We start from the raw sequence: 23,817 nt of genomic DNA on the forward strand, positions 1-23,817 counted from the left end.
GAAAAAATAAGATTGCCAAGGCTGATGCAATAGGAAAAAAGCTGCATTCTATCACAGACTAAAGTGACTCACAGCAACGAGCCAGCCAGCTGAGGAAAACAAAATCACTCTTTATTTTCTCACTTTGAATCAAGAGAAACACCTGGAGGAAAGAAGAGAAAGAAAAGAACAAGCTTCTGTTTGCATTCAGTATCCAATTTTTAGTTCACATGCCCTGACTCCCAACATACAGTTAAACTGAAGGTAAGACAAGCACTTAACAGTAGCAAGACATAAAAATAATTTAAAATATCAAAATGCCACATGTAGAGAAAGTTACTATAAAACAGATAGACAATTGAATCATGGACAGAAAAATCCTATAGGCCTTAGACAATGTCTGAGGGGTCATAAGGTATTTTGTATTCCAGCTCTGAGGTTGGAACTGGGAATCGGAATTCTGTCCCTCTCCCCATCACAGCTGGAGCTAGTTGTCTTACACAGGTCCGAAATGCAACATCTGGAGAGGGTGGAAAATGGGTATGTTGGGTGGGGAGCCGAGAGATTGGAGATGCCATAATATGAGCTGTCCTAACACCTGCCCAGCCTCTGATGCGCCCCAGCTAGGTGAGCAAAAAAGCCTGTCTACTGAAAATGCATGTCAAGAGGACGGAGGTGGAGATTACCTCCATTGCTCCTCCCATCCTGCAGAAGATGAGGTTAAGCTTCCAAGTTCTAGAGTTTATGCTTCTCACCACAAAACTATCTCCTAAGTTGTTTCATCAAAATATCTCTGGAGCTTTGAAATCTTAAAAGGATAGTTGTGACTTGCTTTGCAGCATTAACAACACATGTTGGAAAGCAACAAGCCAAAAACTGAAGACAAGGTGAAGACAAGAATGATTCCAGAATGGAGTTTCAATGAAATGCTGGCCTCCTACTGGTATTTCAGGAAAGCACAGGCTACAGACTCACAAGGTTCAAGCAGGAAAGTAGGAAATCTTTTTCTTTTTTGCCTGTGTTTTAAAGAAGCAGATACATACCTCCTCAGCCTCACTAGTATTGCCAGTAGCAGCTTTGGCTTGGGCATAGTTGAAATTAAAAGTGTCATCATTGTAGAAGTAACTCTGGAAAATAAGTCACACTCAGAAAATAAATAGCATAGAAATTTTGTGTTAAAGTTTGTGAATGCATATATAGCTGAAATGTTCCATGGCATTAGAAACAATGAATTTGTGGGAAGTCCCAAGCCAAAAATTGTAGGGTAGCATCTTCCTTTAATTTGCCTTTCTTTCTGGCCATGTTAGATCCTGCTGTGATGTAACTTCTTGCCTCCAATTTTCACTCATCTCTTCATGGCTAATTCCCTAATTTAGTTAAGTGAATGCTAAAGATCTGGGTTTTTTTAAATCTATTTATGCTATTCTTGGAATTATGGATTTCATTGATTGTTCCTAACATAGTTCAGTTAATTTGTCAGGTGACCCTATGAGATAATCCTGAAAAGAGAAGAACCAATTTCACAAGTAAATGCCAACATAGCATATACTAAATGCATGCAATTTGTTTGATGCAATTCACATAAATTTGTTCTTAGTTATCTACAGTGTTTTTGTAAAAAAAAAAAAAAAAAAGGGTGCCAGAACTCACATCGCTGCCGGCAGTAAGCGTGCGACCACACACACCAATCCCAAGCCGAGAGCAGCCCTCACTATCTCACTATCAGATAGCAGACACAAAAGCAGCCTGCAGGCATTATGTTAATGATGTTTGCTGCTGATCTGCTACAAATCACTTAATCATTTCGTAAAATCCATTGGAAAAAAAGGTGCCGGAACACTGTTCCGGTGCGTTCTATGACAAAAAAAGCCCTGGTTATCTATAATTAAATTGAATCAAAATAGTTATATGAGAAATGGCCACTGGAATTGCAAGTAGGATGGACTTGTGATGTCTTGTCTACATAACTGGGAAGGTGAGATGTGGACAGGAATCCAGAGGTCTTCAAAATACATTTTTATAATATGTTACACTACTTACACTAGCTGAAGCTAGATGTCACATTTGCCCATCAGGAATGAGTTTTGTGTGAATTCATTGCCTCCTCACTTTGCATATCTGACCTAATACAACATACTCAAGTTTGTCATATCACAATTTGCTGTGACATCTGAACTAGCAAGCTGTGGTTTCAGCAATCTTTGTAAACTAGGATTGTTTAAACCACAGTTTGACCCTTGCTTGGAGTGTTCGCTTAACCACAGTTTACCAGTTCAGGTGATGCAGAATACTGCAGCTTAAAATTCCGGGTATATTTTATTAAGCTATATCAACACGGTGAGGAAGGTTAGGGTTGAATCAAATTCCATGGTTTGGAAGATCAAAGAATGTGATATTTGAATCTAGGCATTGTTTACTGTTTGGTAAGCTCTTCTGCTGTCTGCCCCTTCTACTCTTTATTTTAGGATAGTTCAGAATATGTTCTCTTAAATGAATTCTGCTCATTCGTATACTTTCTTCTGTATTATATCCTATTTAAACTGCATTTTTAAAAAAATCTGTCCAAGGTAACCCAAATTCAGTACCAAGAAAAGTTGAATACTGCAGCATGTAAATGTGCATCATTCATTCTGATTTTTGCTAATCATGCTGAAGGACAAATTGTTGGCCAGTAAGAGAAGATTAAAACATATTTTGCTCACATTCATGCCAACTCCACATTTGGGGAGAAAAGCTTTTCACCTCCGCTTATGGGAAAGTCAGCTCCGTTGTAATGATATATTTGGCTATGTGGGAGGTACGAAGCATTACCTAAACACATTGGCTTGGAACACAAAAAGTGGAAGGATGCCAACATCAGAATGGAACATTTAAGCATTACATTAACTGCCTTATCAGATTATGAATCAAGCTTAGTACAGTACCATCAGTTTCTAAGCATGTCTAACCCTGTGCTTACTCCAACACTTTTATTTTGTTCAGCTCAATATCATGCCCAGTAGTTTATTTTGTAATTTCCTTTGTGTGCCTTCAATTTTTAATTTGCTTCTGTTTTATCTCTTTCATTTCTGTCTGTATTAAAGCAAATCTTCTACCACATAAACAAAATCATAGCTGATCAAATATAGCCCCAGTGAGTATTCTGAAGGAAAATAGTATGATTATATAAGTACAAAATACTTAGGAAAAATATTCAGGGGCAGACCAGATTACTTTGTCATTGAGTGATGTGTGCTTTTATATTATGAGTTTCTGTGCCTTACATTCCAGACATTCTTTTTTATTAATTATAGCAATTTTCAATTAGTTGAGCTGGGAAAGATCTCAGCAGGTGACGCCATGCAGTTCCAAAAGTCAAGATCCCTAATATGCAGCTGCAGTTCATTTTTTTATGTCTCTTACTAGAATGCCTAATTTTATTAAATCATTCATTTTTATGTCTTTTCCTAACAGATGCAAGTCATATAAATATAGAAAATGATAGACATTGTTTGATCTTTATCACTCTGCTCCTTTCTGCTAACTAATACAGATTTTTCATCTCTGTCTCCAAATCAATTAAATGCATTAGATGCTGAGCAGTCAGTCACTTTTGAAACTGGTAAATACAACAATACTAGACTAATATAATTTTATGCTAAAAAAAGAAAATATCTGATTCTTCAGAAAAGAACTATGCTATTGTCACATTACATGCTATTTTGCCGATCATCTACCAGCAGAAGCAATGTTGCATGAACAGAGGTCTACAGACACGGTGGACCTGTATTCCTCCTACTCTCCCAAGAGGAACACCAACAGTCCCACCAGACTTGAAAAAATCTGCCAAAGCAGATCTTCCAGCTCTGCAGAGAGTTCTGTTAGCATTAAGTTTTATTACGATCTTTCCACACACCCACCACAATCATCACACATACTGATTCAGCAAGTCTGAAATATGCCGGGTGGAAGGGGCATGTCTTTGTGTAGAATGTGGATACTGCAATGGTTGGACAGGGCTGTGTCAGGTGGCACAGTCACAGTCCAAAACAAGGAGTAAAATAGTGAACTCTCTTGCTAGGAAAATTAAGTATAATATATACACTGGATCTCTCAAATCCTCATGTACATGTAGGAAATAATTATATGTAACCTTTAATATAATCTTCCTGTCAGCAGTATTGTATTTTGATTTCAAAAACTTCATGGGGTGTAAAAAGCTTGAAAAGCTGTTTCTAAGCTTGGTGACTGGCAACTGAATTAACAGATGATATTTAACTGAAGTGCAAAATTATACCCAAAAGAACAAGAATCTTAATACTGGGAGCCACAATAGAATGCTCACCAGGGGTATCATCACAGTATTCTCCAGCAGAATTAAGGACTAAATGAAGACAATTTTCACTGATACTTGAAAGTCATCGCTGTTCATTGTCTCTAATGTTACATAATGTACATTATCATTCCTCTCAGATTCTGTCAAATCCACAGAAAGTAATATGTGAAGGATGTATAGAAAGACTGCTACTAGCTTTTGAAAAATTTACTAACCTTTACTGAGTTGAGGTAAATTAGAACATCATCAAACTGTCGGAGCAGAAAGAAGCAAGATGCCATACACTGTCTTCCAGGAACTGTATCTGAGGAATAGAATTTATGCATCGGTACTCTGAGTATAACTAGCACAGTTCTAGCTAACATTCTTTTTTCTTTTATGTTGTTGTTGTTGTTAGTCCCAAAGTCGTGTCCGACCTATCATGACCCCATGGACAACCTTCCTCCAGGCCTTCTTGTCCTCCACCATCCCCCGGAGTCCACTTAAGCTCACGCTGACTGCTTCAGTGACTCCATCTAGCCACCTCATTCTCTGCCGTCCCCTTCTTCTTTTGCCATCTATTGTTCCCAGCATTAGGCTCTTCTCCAGGGAGTCCTTCCTTCTCATTAGGTGGCCAAAGTATTTGAGTTTCATCTTCAGGATCTGGCCTTCTAAAGAGCAGTCAGGGTTGATCTCCTCTAGGACTGACTGATTTGATCGCCTTGTGGTCCAAGGGACTCGCAGGAGTCTCCTTCAGCACCACAATTCAAAGGCCTCAATTCTTTGGCACTCAGCCTTCCTTATGGTCCAGCTTTCCCAGCCATACATTGCAACTGGGAAAACCATAGCCTTGACTATATGCACTTTATTCTCTTTTATAGCTCACAACTACTGCTTGGCGACCAGAAAACTGGACAATATAGGCATAAGCGTTATCTTTTGGAAAGAGAAGAGATGCGAAAGAGTACAATATAGACAACAATTGTATAGTTCAAGTCATTGCAGAAATGCATCATAGAAAATTTATCCAGAAGTTAAATGCCTCACCTAGGGCAAAATCTTGAGAATCTCACTTCACATTTTATATCAAAGGCATAATCATTTGCAAAGATACAAAGCAAGAAAAGATACAAAGCAAAAATCCAAATCATCCCTGACTTTAGTAAGTCTAATAACTGCTTACTTTACAGCAACAAGAGTCCTGCAGCTCTTTAAAATCTCATTCATTTACACATTTATTGTGCCATTAGTTCTTGGGTACTGGAATTCATCAGAAACATGAGTGGTTATCTTCACTTGGCAAGGATGTTCTGCTTCCAGAAGGTGGTGCTGGAAAACTGCAGAAATGGTACTGTTGAACTATTTCTGCAGCTTATAGGATCCTTGGGGGGTTCTGTTTATAGTCTCCTGTGCTGTTTATCATCTGGATAACCACTGGCAGAGGTTTTCCTGAATTTTACGGGCTGGGTTTCGCTGCTTTGCTGAAGATACCCAGCTCTATCTCTCTTTGTCAACTGATGCCATGGAAGTTGTAAAAGTTCTGAACCATTTTCTAGACATAGTCATAGGCTTGGATGTGAACTAACAAGCTAAGCTTCCAGACAAGACAGATGTACTGTTAGTCAACAGGAAAGCAAATCTAGCATTCCAGGTACAGCCTATTTTGCATGTCTCTCTGAAGGATCAGGTTTGCAGCTTGAGGTGGTTGCTGTGGCTAGGAGAGCCTTTTGTCAGCTTGGTAACAGTTACCCCACCCCTTCCCAGAAAAGGCAGATCTGGTCTCGGTGATCAACACCTTAATCACCCCTCCATTTTGATTACTGCAATGCACTCTTGTTAAGATATATCCTGCATATAATTATTGTTTACTTGGTGTGGTTTCTGTGAAACTACAGTGTATCTGAGGAGGCCTGAAGCCTTGCTTTGTTACTGTCAAAGGCATCTTGGAGACCCTATTTGGGCTGAAAAGAAACTCATAAATATATAAATAAATGTGTATTCAAGGCACATGGAAACTTTCCAATATAAAATACTTTTGGACATAGTGCTACCAAAGGATCAATTAAAAAACCAATATATTATATTGAAACTTTTTGGAGAATTAGTCATATCAGTTCATCAGAGAATTAGTCATATCAATGCACTGCAGTACTTTGAAATAATATAACATGAGCTTTCATAACCTATGCAAATTAAGATGTACTGTACAAATTTAAGCAAAACAAGACTTAAACAACATCCACATGGCTCTCCACAAAAATCTCATCAGTTCAGTTTTTTTCATCAATTTTCACTCATATCTAGTGCAACGTTTCTTAATATTAGTTGCTGCTGGAAGATGCAAACTGTAAGGCCCGTTTCTCCAAAAATGCAGCATTCCTAGGTGCATTTGATACAGCATTCCTAGGTACCTCAGACTCTGAATCTGAATTGGATGAAGAGGCAGGGTCAGATTATTAGTTGAAATACCAAGGCCAGCAAACTTCAAGATAAGCCAAACATCTGGAGAAAACCAAACCACCTCTAGTTCAAAGGAAGACACAGTGGAATGGCCAGATGGGGAAGGATATAACTTAATAAGTCCCATTGTTCTATGCCAGGTCAAGAGAGCTGGCCAAATGAATGTTTGATGTTCTCATGTCTGATCCACAGGAAGCTCACTGAGAGTGGAAGAAATTCTGTTTGATGGAGAAGGAAAGAGGGGACCAGCTTGGAATCAACTTTTTAGCTGGAACAATACCAATTAGCATGGCTGTCATTTGCTCACAACCTTTACATCAACCTTTTTATATCACAAAGACAATCCTAGCTGGCCTGCTTTTACATAATAAAAACTGTAGTTAGAAGCCTCTCATCTTGATCTGCTGAGAAGTGAAAGGGAGAGAGGTTGGAGGCGAAAGACCCACTAACAACACAGAAGGATCAGGGAAATGCACAGTTGTTTTTATGTCAAGATCAAGGATTAGCTATTACAGAGAACAGAAATGAGATAGTTGTTCCTGGTGGCAGATGCAAGTATATCATGATGTTTAATTCTGGCCACAGACATAGAGAAAATACAATATTTTATTATACCCAGGTAGCACTAACTTGGCAAAGCTTGCATTTGCTGGTAGTACTGACAGCTGAAGAGAACACAAAGAAGGTAAAACATACCACATTCACTGGCTGATCCTCCAACAAGCTGGAAGAACTGCTGAGCAATTTTCAAATGATCTCTCTGGAAAAGAAACAAAGAAGCATAGAATCCACTATAATGTGCTTTGCAATGTGGCAATATGCCTCTGTATACCAGTTGCTGGGAGAATGAGTGGTCTTGCTCGTGGGTTTCTTATGGGCATCAAAAGGGACACTGTGCGAACAGAATGGTGAACCAGTCAGGCTTTGGTCTGAACCAGTGTGATTCTTTTTTTATATTCTTCTATGGAAATCACACTAGATGTTACCTGCAAATGTTAAAATTATCCTGATGCCCATATAGCAGTGGAGAAGCAACTCTGAATGGAATTAAGATAAAAAAGTGAGGATCGAAAGCATTTAGGCCTTTTACGTACTTTTTGTTTCCTCATTGGCCTTTTTAAATTCAAAATAAATAATCAAGGTAACCTTTAGACTGGACAAGAATAAGCAAAGGGTCCAAAACTTATTTAAAATGAAATATCTATGATCATTCATAATATACATCCATTACAAACACAAAGCAGATATTTATGAAAGCCAGGCAGAGAGGCTCAGTTCACTGACTTTCGAAAACACCAGTTTGTGCTGTCCTTCAGGATACTCCACCCCATTTCCCCCTCCCTGACAGAAAAGTTTCTTCACCCACCCACCCCTCATGGTCACTCAGCATTCTGAGACTTCTGAACTATTTCTCACTGGGCTGTTAGTTTTCAAATCCATGAGCAGTGGAATTCTGTAGGCACTCAATAATATCTTTATGGCCATAACTTGTTTTGTTTGTGGAGGGGTTCTTTTTGATTCCTAGCAACAAAGTTGGAAACTTGTTCTAATTTCATACTGCTTGGATTCCCTTTCTCCCCTTGCAACCAGTGTTTCTCCAAAATCACAGCAGCAAATTCAGAGAAAGGATTTTTGGGGTGCTCTGGCAGGTAGGGAGGAAAGCAGACAAGATATGAGATGCCCTGGTAGTGCCTCTTCCAAAGTACTGAACTTAGACTGCTAAAATCAGCTGCCTGTGCTTTGTAGGACAGGGGTAGCACGAAAGTTACCTTCACCTCTGTGCTCCTACTGCCCATTATAGGATGCCCATAATCCTCTCAGTTTGGAGGGTTATGGGCATCCCAATTTGATTATGCATTCAGAGATTTTTTTCTACTTTCCAATACTTTGGGTTCATTAAAAAAAAAGCTATGTTGGATCAGACCAAAGAGCATTTTTTTCACACAGCAGCAGCCAATAAATTGCCCATGTTTAAGCCACAAGCTGAGCATAAGTGTTACAGTACCCTCCCACCCATGTTCCCTAGCACCTGGTGCTCACTGACATACTGTCCCTGATCCTGAAGATATATAACCATCCCTCTGAAGGTGCCAATATCTCCCTCTTGTTTCTCAGTAACCCCATTTTGGCTATAATAGCAATCACAGCAGCCAAGTTCATTAACAGTATACATGTTTTTACAGAGATAGCTGTGTTATCTTTGTCTCTTACTACAAAGTATCCTGTGGAAACTTAAAAGACAAACACATTTATAACAGCATATAATTTTGCCAATTATAGTCCATTCCATTAAGTACAGGAAGTGTTTTCAAGAATTTCAGGTATATATACAATATACATAGTTGGTTGGGACCTGTGAACAGGGAGGAAACAGTCATAGCGAAATTAAATGCAAAAATTTTTTGACAGTGACATATTATTAACAGTGGACATTCAGAAAATAATTGGTGTTGACAGCATAAGCATTCTGGTGATGATGACTACAGATTTGCTGTATAAAAATAAAGGAAATACAGAAAGCTTCTGAACTGTCTCCTCCTTACAAGTTGCTATTTTACAAAGTTGTTATACTTACTGATCCCATTTCCTGCCCAAGGACTGCATTCACCACTCCCTTGAGAATATACTCCTAGAGAAAAGTTAGATTCAACACCAAAATTTTCAACATAAGGCAACTTATTAATTGAAGTTTAAGGTAACTTGCAATTATTCTACTCAGATTAGCTTAAAATACATAAATTTCTGAACCTATGGTTTCTAAATGTCTAACTTAGATCATATCAAATATACAAATCAAAAACAGCCCTGGGAAGCCAGTGACTTGCGTGAAATGAGAACTGCATTATAAAGATCATCATAACAAGTCTGAATATTAATAAGCTTAAGTAATTCAGAGAGTTGCTTGAGTTTCTAAAACAGCCACACAAATATACTGATTAATGCCAGCAAATGCTATGAGCTGAACCATCCTGGGTGCAAGGGCAATTATAAATTAGACAGACATTTATATTCTCCCCAGCTTTCGGGTTCTTATGGCATTCATTAACCCAGACACTAATTTTAGAAATATGGCAAAGAATGTGGAATCAGTAATAAGTTTTAAGTTCAGATATATGTGTGATGCCTTGGAGTTAATTGACCCAAATACATAGCATCTTTCTTCATATGAAAAGTAGGTTGAGTTAACCCATTCTGAAGCAGAATTCTAAAGATTAATAGTATATTTGGAATGATCTACATAATTTAAAAATATGTAGAAATCTCTTTATTCTGTGGAAAATGGCATCCATTAACAAGTGTACCACCTAGCACCCCTTGCATATGCTGACAAGAATTCATCAAATTCTTGTGCAACTCATATTATTGCATCTATCAAACTTGGAGTGTTAGGACCAAGTAAATTAATTTCAAGTTCCTGTTGAAATGTATTCATGTTTAACTTTTTATTTCAGAGTTCAACTTCTGATTTCAATGGGACCCAAGAGAAACTTAGCATAGATTCAGCCCAGGGAATCCCATCTGACTGACTAAATCTACTGGTGATGCACTAGAATTTCTTATATTAGCACAGCATAAATTACATTAGTGCTAGTGTCCAATTGAGTACTGTACATCATTTTTTAAAATGAGAAGACAGCAAAGGAAGATTTTTTATGCTGTAGATAAGCTCCTTGTTGGCCCAAGAAAGATAAGCTTTTTGACTACAAAAAAGAACCCAATTCCTAGATTCCAATACTTTTGTTTAAGAGAGGTTTATCACTCTCCTTTTCAAGAAGATGAGACTATACTGAATCTGTAAAATGCACTGATACATTATACACAATTTATTGAGTTCTGCAACCATGACACATCCCAAGTAATATTATTTTCCTTGGTAGAACCATTTATATATTTACTCCATATAACCATGCCCAAATCTTTACCTGTGGAGTTGTAGGTTCCAGGTCTTTAATCAGGTTGTAAGCTTCCTGCACATCATCTGAAACAACATTTTATAGCACACATCACTTTCCTCATCACCGACTCACCTTTCCCCAACAATGTTGAGAAAGAAAAATGAGAAAAAGAAATGATACAATGTAAAACATTTGGACATTCTTCTGTTGCATTTCATTAGCCATTTTCAACAAATATGATCTAAGTAATAGTTTCTTTTGTTCAAAAGCTCACTGCCCTCATATATACTTTCTAGGCATATTGGAAAAAAACAAATTATTTTCTCTTCCACATTTATTCATCCTTTGAGGACTGGACAGAAATAGATGGTAACACCCCTGTGACTGAACTTAAGCAAAATATCTGGTTTATTAAAAATTGACCTTTAAGAAAAGGTCAATTCAATCTTTAAGAAAAGTAATGATTCCTAGCATCCTCATCCTAAAGTCAATTATGTTGATGCCAGATTCATAAACCTCATTAATGCTTCTGTTAATCCATCCCAAAATAGCATTTGCCCTTTTTGCAGCTGCATCACATTGTTGGCTCATGTTTAGGCTATTGTTCACAATTATTCCGAGTTCATTTTCTTTTTCAGTTCTGTTGAACCATGTATTCACCATCCTGTATTGATGCATTTGGTTTCTTTTTCCTAGGTGGAGGACATGGCACTTGTCCTTATTGAATCTGATCCGGTTGCTTTCAGCACAGTGTTCAAGTTTATCAAGATTGGCCAGGATCTTCATTCTGTCTTCTAGTGCAGTGATGGTGAACTTTTAGAGCCCAAGAGCCCAAACTGCAACCCAAACCCCCCTTATTTATCGCAAAGTGCCAACACTGCAATAAAACCTGAAAACTGAGGTTTTAGTTTAGAAAAATCAACTCACAGCCAGTCCAAGCAAATATATATATATCCTTGGAAGCGCACTGAACAGCCATGCAAAAGCTTGGACAAGTTGTGGCTAATGAGTCATGGCTTGAAACGCCATCGCCTGGTGCCACTACTCCTTTCTGAGCATGTGCATGGCCCCTATGTGCGCTGTTATCCAGTGCTCGGCTGCTGGGCAATGCTGGGGTGACTTGGCTTGCGTGCTGAAAGAGAGGGCTCTGCATGCCCACTGTGGCACCCATGCCATAGGTTCACCACCAATGCCCTAACCCTACCCTGGTGCACACCTCTAACTCTAATATAGGGCTAAAATACATTTGAAAAGAGCGCGATTTTAAAAAAGCCTTCCTTGAGTAGCCTTTTCTACACAGCTCAGCATTTCTGCCCATTCTAAACACACTCCAACCATCAAAACCATGCCAGGACACCTTGTTTCTCTAACCCTAACCTAGTGATGGCGAACCTTTTAGAGACCGAGTGCGCAAAGTGCAACCCAAAACCCACTTACTTATCGCAAATTACAAACACTGCAATAAAACCTGAAAACTGTGGTTTTAGTTTAGAAAAAACAATTCACAGCCAGTCCAAGCAAATATATATATATCCTTGGCAGTGCACTGACCGGCCATGCGAAAGCTCGGACGAGTCGCAGCTGATGAGTCGCAGCTCGTGACATCATTGCCTGGTGCCACTACTCCTTTCTAAGCATGCACATGGCCCCTATGTGCGCTGTTATCCGATGCCTGGCTGCTGGGGCGATGCTGGGGTAACTTGACTCGCGGGCCAACAGAGACGGCTCTCCGTGCCTGCTGTGGCTCACATGCCATAAGTTTGCCACCACTGTTCTTGGGTATTTGCTATTCCAACCAGTTTTGTATCCTCCTTCAGGTATGCACTTCATAAAATCCAAGGTACATGTTTGGCTACATTCAGCTTTTGTTTACTTTAGAATCAAGAATTCAAGTATGACATGGTCATTCTCTCTCAGAGTTAGCATAACCACTGTATCCATTGGGTCATCCCTGTTGTTATTATAAAGTCAAGGACAGCTTTTCCTCTAGTTTCTTTCTCCCCTTCCACTTGAATTCCTGCAGTATCCTTCTGAAAATGTGCATGTTTCTTCCATTGGGACAGCTTTATATTGGCTGTCATCTTCTCAACAGTGGTCTAGATGGTGGTCATGTACTCTTTTGGAGACCTTCAAAGCTATTCCTGCACAACCTTTCCTCCAGTGATCATTCTGAAACTTGGCAAACTTAATCCTGCCCCTCCCATTGTCTCCTCTCCAGGTCATTGATAGCCTCAAGGGGTTGAGCTTGGAAAGGGGAGTGGCCAGGGCCTAGGAAGGGAGCCAAAGCTTCCATGAGCTAAAGAACCTCTACAGGTCCAAACAGGCCCACACTGCAGTATTTCTCTATCCTTGCTATAGGCAAACTCTCTCCTTGCTTCTACAAGTGTGATAATACCACTACAGCATAAAAACAGGAAATCAGTAGTAGCATAGCGTTTGTTTGTTTGTTTTACAAACCAAGAACATAAGTCATTTGTTAATTCCCACAGTATCACAAGTTAAAGAAAAGTCAAGAAGCTGCAGCCCCATCCCCACTCTATTCTCAAAAAACAAGAAACAAAAAAACAATCTCCCCCACAAAAAACATATGTTAATGAGTCAACAGAAGAGACAAGAAGAAAGTAAAAGAAGATAAAAATCAAGATTCGGTACCTTGTCGGAGGTAGTAAATTACTAGATTCAATCTAGCTTCAGGAATGACATCAACCAGGGGAGGAAGTACTTGGAGAGCTCCTTCTCCTCCTCGGAATACTACCTGAAGAGATATGAAGTCAATTCCAAGGCATCATAGCAAATATGGATTTTGAGGAGTGAATAAAAGGAAGAGAAAGAGATGACACCAAGCACATTTCACTGGGAGATTTTCAAACATAGAAGGCATAAATGGTGAAAGAACAGAGTCATTAGAATGAAAAAGGCTACCATCTGGCCATCGATCATGGTAGATGTAGAAAAGAATTCGTGGAAAGGGTTACACTAGGAAATATGGCCCAAACATAATGTAATTAAAAGGCAAGGAAAAGGAATTTATATTAGATATGGAAAAGGACTAGAATCTAGTAAAAGGGATAAAAGGAAGAGAATTGCTTTGTTTGAGCAATTGTTATTTAAAAAAACTATTTTGGCACCAGGGTTTCAATAGCAGATGATGGTACAATAGCAGAAATGTTAGAAAAGGATATATTAGCATGGTGGGAAATATAATTAAAAGATTTTGGAAATCAATACCTGCAGAAATACAAAAAAACCCAACTTTCCCATGAGTGCTAAGAATATGCTTTTGAATATAATGCCAGAGAGTTTTCCAAAGAATATGTCAGAGTTATTCAAGTATCTGACAACTGCAATAAGAATTACAATTGCTAATAAGTGGAAAATAGCAGAATGTCCAACAAATGGAGACTGGAAAAATAAGTTGGCTGAGTATGCAGTGATGGGAAAATTAATTAATTATGCAAACAGAAGGCTGATTGAAACATTAATGATAAATGGAAATTCTATTATATGCAATCTAATTAATATAGAACAAAAGGAAGGTCATAAACTATTGTTGATGATTTATAATTGACGTGTTGGTTTACAGAACTATAATTATCTTTTTTGTGAGCTTCAACAAATACTAATTGACAGAGAGAAATGTTTGGCTTCTTTGGGGATTTTGTAGGTATGAATGTATATGTAAGATTACAAAATATGTATTTTGTAAGATCTTGTTTTTTTTTTCTTTTTATATTAACAGCCGGGGAGAAGGACAATAGAGAGAAAGGAAATAGCAGGGAGACAAAATGGAAATCAAGGTATCTAAATCCAAAGGAGGAACTTTTCCACATGGAGATTTTACATGAGTGATTTGACCAATAGAAGGACAATCTGCTAAAAGCGGAGTCACATATAGCTAAGGAATGGAAACAGTAAACCAGAAGAGTACTTTCAGTTGTATCAAAGATAGCACATAGGTCAAGGATAACAAGGGCAGAGTTACAGTGAGTAGATGAACAGTGATTTTAGCAAGGCCAATTGTAATAGAGCAGTGAGGGTGGAAGATGTATCATGAGTGAAGATGGAAGAGATAAAGTCTGGAGAGCACTAGTAAATAATCTGATTCAGGTATCTGGTATCAAACAAAGAGAAAAGATCAGATTGGCCAATAGTAATGGAGTGGGGATGGATCAAAAGTAGTTGCCTTCTAAAAGAGGCTACGGCAAATTTCAACACAATGAAGAAGGGGCTGGAAAAGAAGTGTTAGACGATGATAGATGTGTATGTACAAAATATTGGAGGGAGATGATCCCTAGGATCTGGGGGACAGAAAAATAAGGGAAGCATTTGAAGGTCTCCAGAAATTTAAATTAAACTATTAGTATTAAATAAACTAATTATGATCTCAAATGTTTGAAATTGTAATACTTTATTTTTCTTCCCAATATTCAATTTGGGATAACATATAATGTATTGAGCGCCACAAACCACATTTATACACTCTAATGACTTTCACAATTATTACTCACCAGATTATGCTTAATAAGTTCCTTGGCAAACTCAAAAGATGTTGAGGCACTGTCCATCAAGCTTTTAAGCTCTGCCTTTATTTTAAAGAAATGTAAAAAACAATTAAAGGAACAAGACAATCAATTAACATTGGTAATCAAGGAAAGCCATAATAATTATTGTCTAAACAAATATCTTATCTTGTGCATCCCAACTACTATTTGTCTAGCTCATTTAAAAGTGACAAATATACCAGCAAAACTAAAAATACCTGTATACAGTCAGACAAACTGAAAGTTGTCCCAGTGAAACACTGTAAATGTTTAGCAGTTATCAAGAGCAGACCCTGAAATATTACTGCCAACTGAAGGATGCCTCTAGAGAAAATGACCCAAGAGAAAAATAATTTTAACAATGTACCTCAGCAGCCTTCCCCTTATAGAGTCGGAAATGATTACAAGCCTTTAAGTTAAGAGCAATTGTACTATCAGGAACCTGCTGAAGGTAAACGGCTAGCACCTCTTGGGACACATCGTAGTAATCCAGCTTGTAGTAGCAGAGGGCCACATATACATTAAGGGCCAGATATTCCCTGAAGAATTAAAATTAGACATAAGTGTTTCATCAACTAACCGCATTTCAAAAAATAATTGCTAAATTTAGAAAATGCAAGTTAGAAAACTCAAGTTAAAGCAAAAGATTCCTCAATGAAAATATAGGTGTACCAGTAATGCCATATAAATCATTTCATCACATCTTCAATCAGTAGTAGAGTAGTATGTCCAAACATGATAAAAGATTAATAAATGTATTTTGCTACAAACAACATACACAAAGAAAGTTAAGAAAAGGGCATCCTAAACCATAGCAAAACCCCAAGTGCGGTCACTAGCCCTTTTCCTAGAGTCTTAGGCAAGCCATTTTCATTTTAAAAAGCTATAGACAGGACCATGGATAAAATATTGGAGATGACTGTGAACCTCTCCCCCTCAACTTTCAATGACTGCAACTTTTTCTTTATGCTAACTTTATGCTTTTTTCTTAACATGTATATACACGCATAAACATGAGTGAGAACAACAGAAAATCTATTCACAGCAGCTTTGTGGACTTTCAAAACATTGAGGCAAAGACTTTTAAAAAGTTGCTTATCTGAACAAGCAGCTCAGTGCTGGTATTCACTTCTGGGCAACTAAAATGTGCAAAGACACTGGATATATCAAATAATGTTATTAACCATCTATCCCACACAGTTTCAAGTCTTTCTATCAAACATGTTTAGGATTCATGCCTTAATGCACTTTTTTCCCTTTAGCAGTTTACATTTCAAGCAACTTCTTGTGGAAGACCACAGGTAAAATTAGATGTCACTACTGCGTCTCATTGGGCACACTTTTGAGGATGTGTTACATTACAATGTATATCAAGAAACAAGATTCTCATAAGGCAATAACAAGTGTTATATGGGTATTTGCTAAAACTCAGCAAAATGAGTATTAGCAGCGCTGGCAGAATTGGAAGAGCCTTTCTTCTATGAAAAATTATAAAAAAAAGCAAAACAAAAACCCAGTTATAGAGGATGATAAATTGGGGAAAGCAAGGCTGACCCAACCTATTATCAAGTAGTATGCGTTTGTAGATATCAATGGCCTCTTGGTAGTGAGATCGCATATAATGTATAGATGCTAAGCTAAGTTGATCTTCCGTTATGTCCTGCAGATTTTGGTGGAAGCTCATCAGTTTCTTCTCATCACCAAACTAAAGGGAAAAGATGATGATGTTGAGAAACAAAACAGCATTTCCAGATACCTAATATATTATATTATGCATAGAACTGGTGGCAAATAATAATTCTCTACCTGTGTTTTTCTTAAGCCTCTACGCACTCCACCTCATATTTCTTTCAGAAACCACTTTTCTTTCCACTGACTTCAGCCTTCCTACCCACAGGTCATCTCTTCTCTAGTATACTTTATTTTAGAGCATTCTGTCTATTCAGCTTTCAACATTTGTGCCTATGCATCTATGCTTCCAACAACATTATATCTCAAGGGTGGCACTTTGTGGCCTTCCAGGTGTCCTACAGTTCCCATAATCCCTAACCATTAGCTATGCCAGATAGGGTTGTTAAGCATTGTGAGCCAAAACCCTTGTTGTTGTTAGTCACGAAGTCGTGTCCAACCCATTGTGACCCCATGGACAACATTCCTCCAGGCCTTCTTGTCCTCCACCATCCCCCGGAGTCCACCCAAGCTCACACCAACTGCTTCAGTGACTCCATCTAGCCACCTCATTCTCTGCCGTCCCCTTCTTCTTTTGCCATCTATTGTTCCCAGCATTACGGTCTTCTCCAGGGAGTCCTTCCTTCTCATTAGGTGGCCAAAGTATTTGAGTTTCATCTTCAGGATCTGGTCTTCTAAAGAGCAGTCAGGGTTGATCTCCTGTAGGGCTGACCAGTTTGATCGCCTTGCAGTCCAAGGTACTCGCAGGAGTCTCCTCCAGCACCACAACTCAAAGACCTCAATTCTTCAGCGCTCAAGCCTTCCTTATGGTCCAGCTTTCCCAGCCATACATTGCAACTGGGAAAACCATAGCCTTGACTATACACACTTTTGTTGGCAGCATGATGTCTCTGCTTTTTAGTATGCTGTCTAGGTTTGCCATAGCTTTCTTCCCCAGAGGCAAGTGTCTTTTAATTTCTTGGCTGCAGTCCCCACCTGCGGTGATTTTGGAGCCCAGGAAAATAAAATCTGTCACTACCTCCATTTCTTCCCCATCTATTTGCCAGGAAGTGATAGGACCGGCTGCCATGATCTTAGTTTTCTTAATGTTGTGTTTCAAGCCAACTTTTGCACTCTCCTCCTTCACCTGCATCAAGAGGCTCTTTAGTTCCTCTTCACTTTCTGCCATGAGAGTGGTATCATCTGCATATCTGAGGTTGTTGATATTTCTCCCAGCAATCTTAATTCCAACTGGTGATTCATCTAGCCCCGCCTTTCTCATGATGTGCTCTGCATATAAGTTAAATAGGCAGGGCGACAGTATACAGCCTTGCCGAACTCCTTTCTCAATTTTGAACCGATCAGTGGTTCCGTGTCCAGTTCTCACTGTTGCTTCTTGACCCGCATATAGGTTTCTCAAGAGACAAATAAGATGGTCTGGTACTCCCATCTCTTTAAGAACTTGCCACAATTTGATGTAGTCCACACAATCAAAGGCTTTAGTATAGTCAATGAAGCAGAAGTAGATGTTTTTCTGGAACTCCCTAGCTTTCTCCATGATCCAGCATATGTTGGCAATTTGATCTCTAGTTCCTCTCCCTCTTCGAAATCCTGCCTGTACTTCTGGTAGTTCTCAGTCCACATACTGCTGGAGCCTAGCTTGTAGGATTTTGAGCATAACTTTGCTAGCATGTGAAATGAGTGCAATGGAGTGGTAGTTTGAACATTCTTTGACATTGCCCTCCTTTGGGATCGAAATGTAAATTGTCCATTTCCAATCCTGTGGCCACTGTTGAGTTTTCCAAGTTTGCTGGCATATTGAGTGTAGCACTTTTACCGCTTCGTCTTTTAAGATTTTGTATAGCTCAGCTGGAATACTGTCGCCTCCACTAGCTTTGTTGTTGCTCAGACTTCCTAAGGCCCATTTGACTTCACATTCCAGGTCAGTGAGCACCCCATCATGGTTATCAGGGACGTTAAGCTCTTTCTTGTATAGTTCTTCTGCGTAATCTTGCCACCTCTTCTTGATCTCTTCTGCCTGTTAGGTCCCTGCCATTTTGGACCTTTATCATGCCCATCTCTGCATGAAAAGTTTCCTTCATATCTCCAATGTTCTTGAAGAGATCTCTGGTCCTCCCTATTCTAATGTTTTCTTCTATTTCTTTGCACTGTTCATTTAAGAAGGCATTCTTATCTCTTCTAGCTATTCTCTGGAATTCTGAATTCATTTGGGTGTATCTTTCTCTTTCTCCCTTGCCTTTTGCTTCCCTTCTTTCCTGAGCTATTTGTAAAGCTTCCTCAGACAGCCATTTTGCTTTCTTGCATTTCTTGCTTTTCCCTACTTTCTTCAATTTAAGCTTAAATTTTGCAACAAGAAGCTCATGATCTGAGCCACAGTCAGTTCCTGGTCTAGTTTTTACTGACTGTATAGAGCTTCTCCATCTTTGGCTGCAGAGCACATAATCAATCTGATTTCTGTGTTGACCATCTGGTGATGTCCATGTGTAGAGTCATCCCTTGGGTTGTTGGAAAAGAGTGTTTGCTATGACCATTGTATTCTCTTGACAAAATGCTACCAGCCTGTGCCCTGCTTCATTTTGTACTTCTAGGCCAAATTTACCTGTTATTCTGATACTCTTTTGGCTTCCTACTTTAGCATTCCAATCCCCCATGATGATAAGGACATCATTTTTTGGTGTTAATTCTAGAAGGTGTAGTAGGCCTTCATAGAACTGGTGAACGTCAGCCTCTTCAGCACCAGTGGTTGGGGCATAGACTTGGACTACTGTGATGTTGAATGGTTTGCCTTGGATTCGAACTGAGATCATGCTGTCATTTTGGAGATTGTATCCCAGTACTGCTTTTCCTACTCTTTTATTGACTATGAAGGCTACTCCATTTCTTCGGAGGGATTCTTGCCCGCAGTAGTATACCTGATGGTCATCTGAATTAAATTCACCCATTCCTGTCCATTTTAGTTCACTGATTCCTAAAATGTCGATGTTCAGTCTTGTCATCTCGTTTGACCACGTCCAGCTTGCCTTGATTCATGGATCTTACATTCCAGGTTCCTATGGAATATAGATCTTTACAGCTTCGGACTCTCCTTTCACCACCAGATACATCTGCAACTGAGTGTCCTTTTGGCTTTGACCCAGTCACTTCATTCTTTTTGGCGCTACTAGTACTAGGCCTCTGCTCTTCCCCAGTAGCATATTGGACACCTTCTGACCTGAGGGTCTCATCTTCCGGTGTCTTATCTTTTTGCCTTTTGGTAGTGTCCATGGTGTTTTCATGGCAAAGATACTGGAGTGGGTTGCCATTTCCTTCTCCAGTAGATCACATTTTGTCAGAGCTCTCTGCTATGACCTGTCCGTCTTGGGTGGCCCTGCATGGCATAGCTCATAGCTTCATTGAGCTATGCAAGCCCCTTTGCCACGACAAGGCAGTGATCCATGGAGGAGGCCAAAACCCTGGAGGGTCACAAATTGCCCATCCCTGTGCACAGAGACAAGTAAGTTTGCCTTTCATTGAAACTAGCCTTTCAGGAGCTAAGATTTTAAAGGAAATTTTTGGGAAGGGGTGAGAAGTGAATTTCAAAACATCTCAGATGCACTCTGTATGTGTTCCTCTGAATTACTTTTTTTAAAATATGCATATATATACCTTGTGTGCTAGATGGAACAGCAGACGATTCTGAAGTCTACTTTTGGGAGCTGAAAACAAAGCATGGAAGAATATATGACAATATTAGTAGCAATTCAGTGTTTTCAAATATATGAATTTGTTCAGGTGTAGCACCTGAGAATAATCCCTTGTACTTACTTAGAAGTAAGTGCAGTGTTACTGAGTTCAGTGGGTCTTAGTCCAATGTAAGTATGCATAGATTTACAGACTCAATTACTCTTCTCACCTTTCAGTGCTGCCTGTTCAGCTTGTGTATACATTCCCAAGAAGAAGTAAGTGCATGCCAGATTCACCCAAACATCAGGGTTGCAACCAGATTGCTTGGTCAAATTTTCATACTCCTGAAACAAAGAATACTTCTTGATAGACATTTGCTGTCACTACCAAACACAAATTTTATTTCATGTTGCAAGCAGCCCAGATAATTTGTTATAAATACAGGAAATAAATATGTGGAGATAATATTGTTGTTTGCATCCATTTATGTCAGCTAGAGTCGTCAATGGGTTCTCTGAGGGTTTGTTAAAGCTATGCTGTCGAAGACTGGATGACTTAAAAATCAAAATATCTACATATTCCTTCCTCTTACTGTAGCACACAATGGCTGAAAAAGATTCTCCAGTGGTAGTGACCTGCCAAGTATGTGCCAAGTTTGTTTTTCTCCCTGACAGTAACAAATGTAAGCTGGTTGCACTATTAGAAGGTACGGGTGCTTTGGGCAGAAGGTTTCCACCCTCCAAGGAATAAAATAAAGAAATGAATTCTTGAATAGAGCAGTGGAACTGCAAGAACAAAAAACAGTACCAGAAATGGAAGAATAACAGCCAGCTGAAGTAGAAATGGAGAATGCTGAGCTGAGGAAAGTCAATGAAGAGGAAACTCCCTGCAGAAGAGTAGCAGTTAGGAGCAGACAAATCAGAAGACACTCCGCTCCAGTGAAACTACTAGAGCTAAGTAAATATTTCAACCACTAGAGGATGATACCAGTGGACAGCCTGAAGAGGACAAATTAGAAGGGAACCTGTAAAACAGGAAGCAAGATGCAGAAAGACAAGTGACCACAAAAAAAAGAAAAAAGAAAGAAAATTAGTCATTGTGGGAGATACCTTGTTGCATGGGATTTAATCCCAAGTGTGCTGCAATGACTCATGGGCTCACTAGGTTCACTGTCTCCCTGGAGCTCAGATTACAGATGTGACTGAAAGATTGCCAAAACTCATAAATCTCACAGATGTCTATCCCTTCTAATCTATATGGGAAGAAATGAACCACCAAATGGAGTGACAAAGAAATCACATCTGCTTTTAAAGCTCTGGGAAAGAAACTCAAGAACTTTGGGGCCCAGATAGTCTTCTCATCCATCCTCCCAATTCTTGGAAGAGATACAGAAAGGGAGAGATGGCAGGGGTGGGCGGGTTATAAAAGCTATAAATAAATAAACAACTGTTTACAAAGGTGGCACCACTGTGAGAGCTTCAGATTCTGTGACCACAGAATATGTTACTTGGTGGATGGACTGCTGGCAAGGGATGGGTTGCACCTCACAAGAGCTGGAAAGAATGAGTTTGGCCACAGGATGAAGAATTTCATCAGGTGGGCTTTAAACTGAATCCTACTGGTGAAGGAGATGTGGGCTTGGAGACAATGAGAGGAGAGGATGAAGGCTCCAGTAGTGCCCCAGATCATCCAGTTTCTCTCATAACAGAGAAAAGAGCTCCAGTAGTGCTTCAGATCATCTTCTTAATAACACAGGAAAGAAGCTAGACCATAAACCACATCGTCTTCTGTGTCTACACTCTAATGCCCAGGGTACAGAAAACAAACAGCATGAACACGAACTCTTAAAACATGAGAGAAATACAACTTCATAGATATCACTGAAAATTGGTGGGATGACTCCCATGACTGGAATATAGCAACTGAAGGGTATAACTTATTAAAAATGCAGAAGGAATAGGAAAAGAGGTGGATTTGCATTATATGTTAGAAATAGTTATCCTTGCACAACATACAAGAAGATGAGCCCCTAGTAACATCAAGAATATATGGGTCAAAATAAATGTGTCAAGGAATAAAAGGAGCATGATAGTTGGAGTCTAGTACCAACCACCCAATAAAGGAGATGATGAGGATGAAACTTTTGTTAAACAAATTGCCAGTATTTCAAGGAAGCGTGATGTTGGGTATCTCCCAACCCAGATATCTGTTGTGAGACAATTTTGCCAGAAATGACCCCTCCAAGAAATGCTTGACATACATAGCAGATAACTTTCTTGCTCATAATCCATAAACTACTGAGCTACAATGGGTTTTCAGTTCTCCAGCAGCTAAAACAAGTTCCAACTGATCAGCAAGTAAATGTGCAAGATCATGAGGTGATATAATTTTCCAACTAAAATTTAGTCTGAATAACAAAATATCAAGTATTAAATTACCATGCAGTTCTTTAAATACCCACACAATCCCAACTGCTTAAGTAAATGTCACCAAATTTAAAGCTAACTATAAATCCTGGGCTGTGACACCAGGGCACAATTCTAACTACTGATATTTTAACCATTAAAGGATAACCTTAACGCATCAGCCCCTTCTTCAAAACATGTAAGAAAATTTCACCAATTTAAAGTTATGCCAAAGAAACATTAAAATACTTGTGCCTGAAAATAAAAATCAGTATCGCCATCTTGTGGTAAAAGAAACATATGCGGAAACAATATTTTGTCCTAAAAATTGGGGCAATTGATCATTCTGCTTCAGAAAGAAACACTATTTTCCCATTCTAAATTTTTGCAAGTTAATGAATAGAATATGAAAACAACACTGAAGCCAATTTGTTAAGTTATACTAAGTTACTAATTGTACACAATTTTCCCATTCAATTTCCAAGAAAATTGGAATTTGGCATGTCCTCACTATCTTTCAAAGGATATCATTTCCATATGCAGGAGAATTTGAACACTTTGACATTTGACTTTAATTACAGCTCAGTTTGTATGTGTTTGTTTGGTATGTATTTTGGTATGTATTAGTTTCATATTATTTTTTCATCAGCATTAATTTTGAACACTTAAGAATCATGTAAGTCACGGGTCCTCAAACTACAGCCTGCGGGCCGGATCCGGCCTGCCATGCTCATTTATCTGGCCTGCCTCAGAGCTTTTGGACTCACTCAGAGAAAACGATCTCCAAGCAAGTCTGAAAGCTCTTAGCCAGCACAAGCGTTCTTCGAAACTGAGTAGAGAGGTGGCACACACACCAAGTTGTAAAAGTTCAACTGTGGGTGTGCCAGCTC

General features: G+C 39.0%; 1 protein-coding gene across 1 annotated transcript in view; it reads right to left on the reverse strand.

Moving 5' to 3' along the window:
* Window positions 1-23,817, reverse strand: part of TTC26 (tetratricopeptide repeat domain 26) — a 34,734-nt gene that overhangs the window by 8,773 nt on the left and 2,144 nt on the right. The window contains exons 4-15 of the mRNA XM_044455805.1: window positions 20,752-20,866; window positions 20,505-20,554; window positions 16,730-16,875; window positions 15,538-15,709; window positions 15,138-15,212; window positions 13,282-13,384; window positions 10,657-10,712; window positions 9,309-9,362; window positions 7,430-7,493; window positions 4,510-4,598; window positions 1,023-1,106; window positions 73-142 (exon numbers count right to left, since the gene is read on the reverse strand). Coding sequence (XP_044311740.1) covers window positions 73-142; window positions 1,023-1,106; window positions 4,510-4,598; window positions 7,430-7,493; window positions 9,309-9,362; window positions 10,657-10,712; window positions 13,282-13,384; window positions 15,138-15,212; window positions 15,538-15,709; window positions 16,730-16,875; window positions 20,505-20,554; window positions 20,752-20,866 — 1,078 coding nt within the window. The remainder of the gene's footprint in view (window positions 1-72; window positions 143-1,022; window positions 1,107-4,509; window positions 4,599-7,429; window positions 7,494-9,308; window positions 9,363-10,656; window positions 10,713-13,281; window positions 13,385-15,137; window positions 15,213-15,537; window positions 15,710-16,729; window positions 16,876-20,504; window positions 20,555-20,751; window positions 20,867-23,817) is intronic.

This window comes from Varanus komodoensis, unplaced genomic scaffold (assembly GCF_004798865.1).
Source record: "Varanus komodoensis strain SLA01 unplaced genomic scaffold, ASM479886v1 scaffold8, whole genome shotgun sequence".
Lineage (NCBI taxonomy): Eukaryota > Metazoa > Chordata > Lepidosauria > Squamata > Varanidae > Varanus > Varanus komodoensis.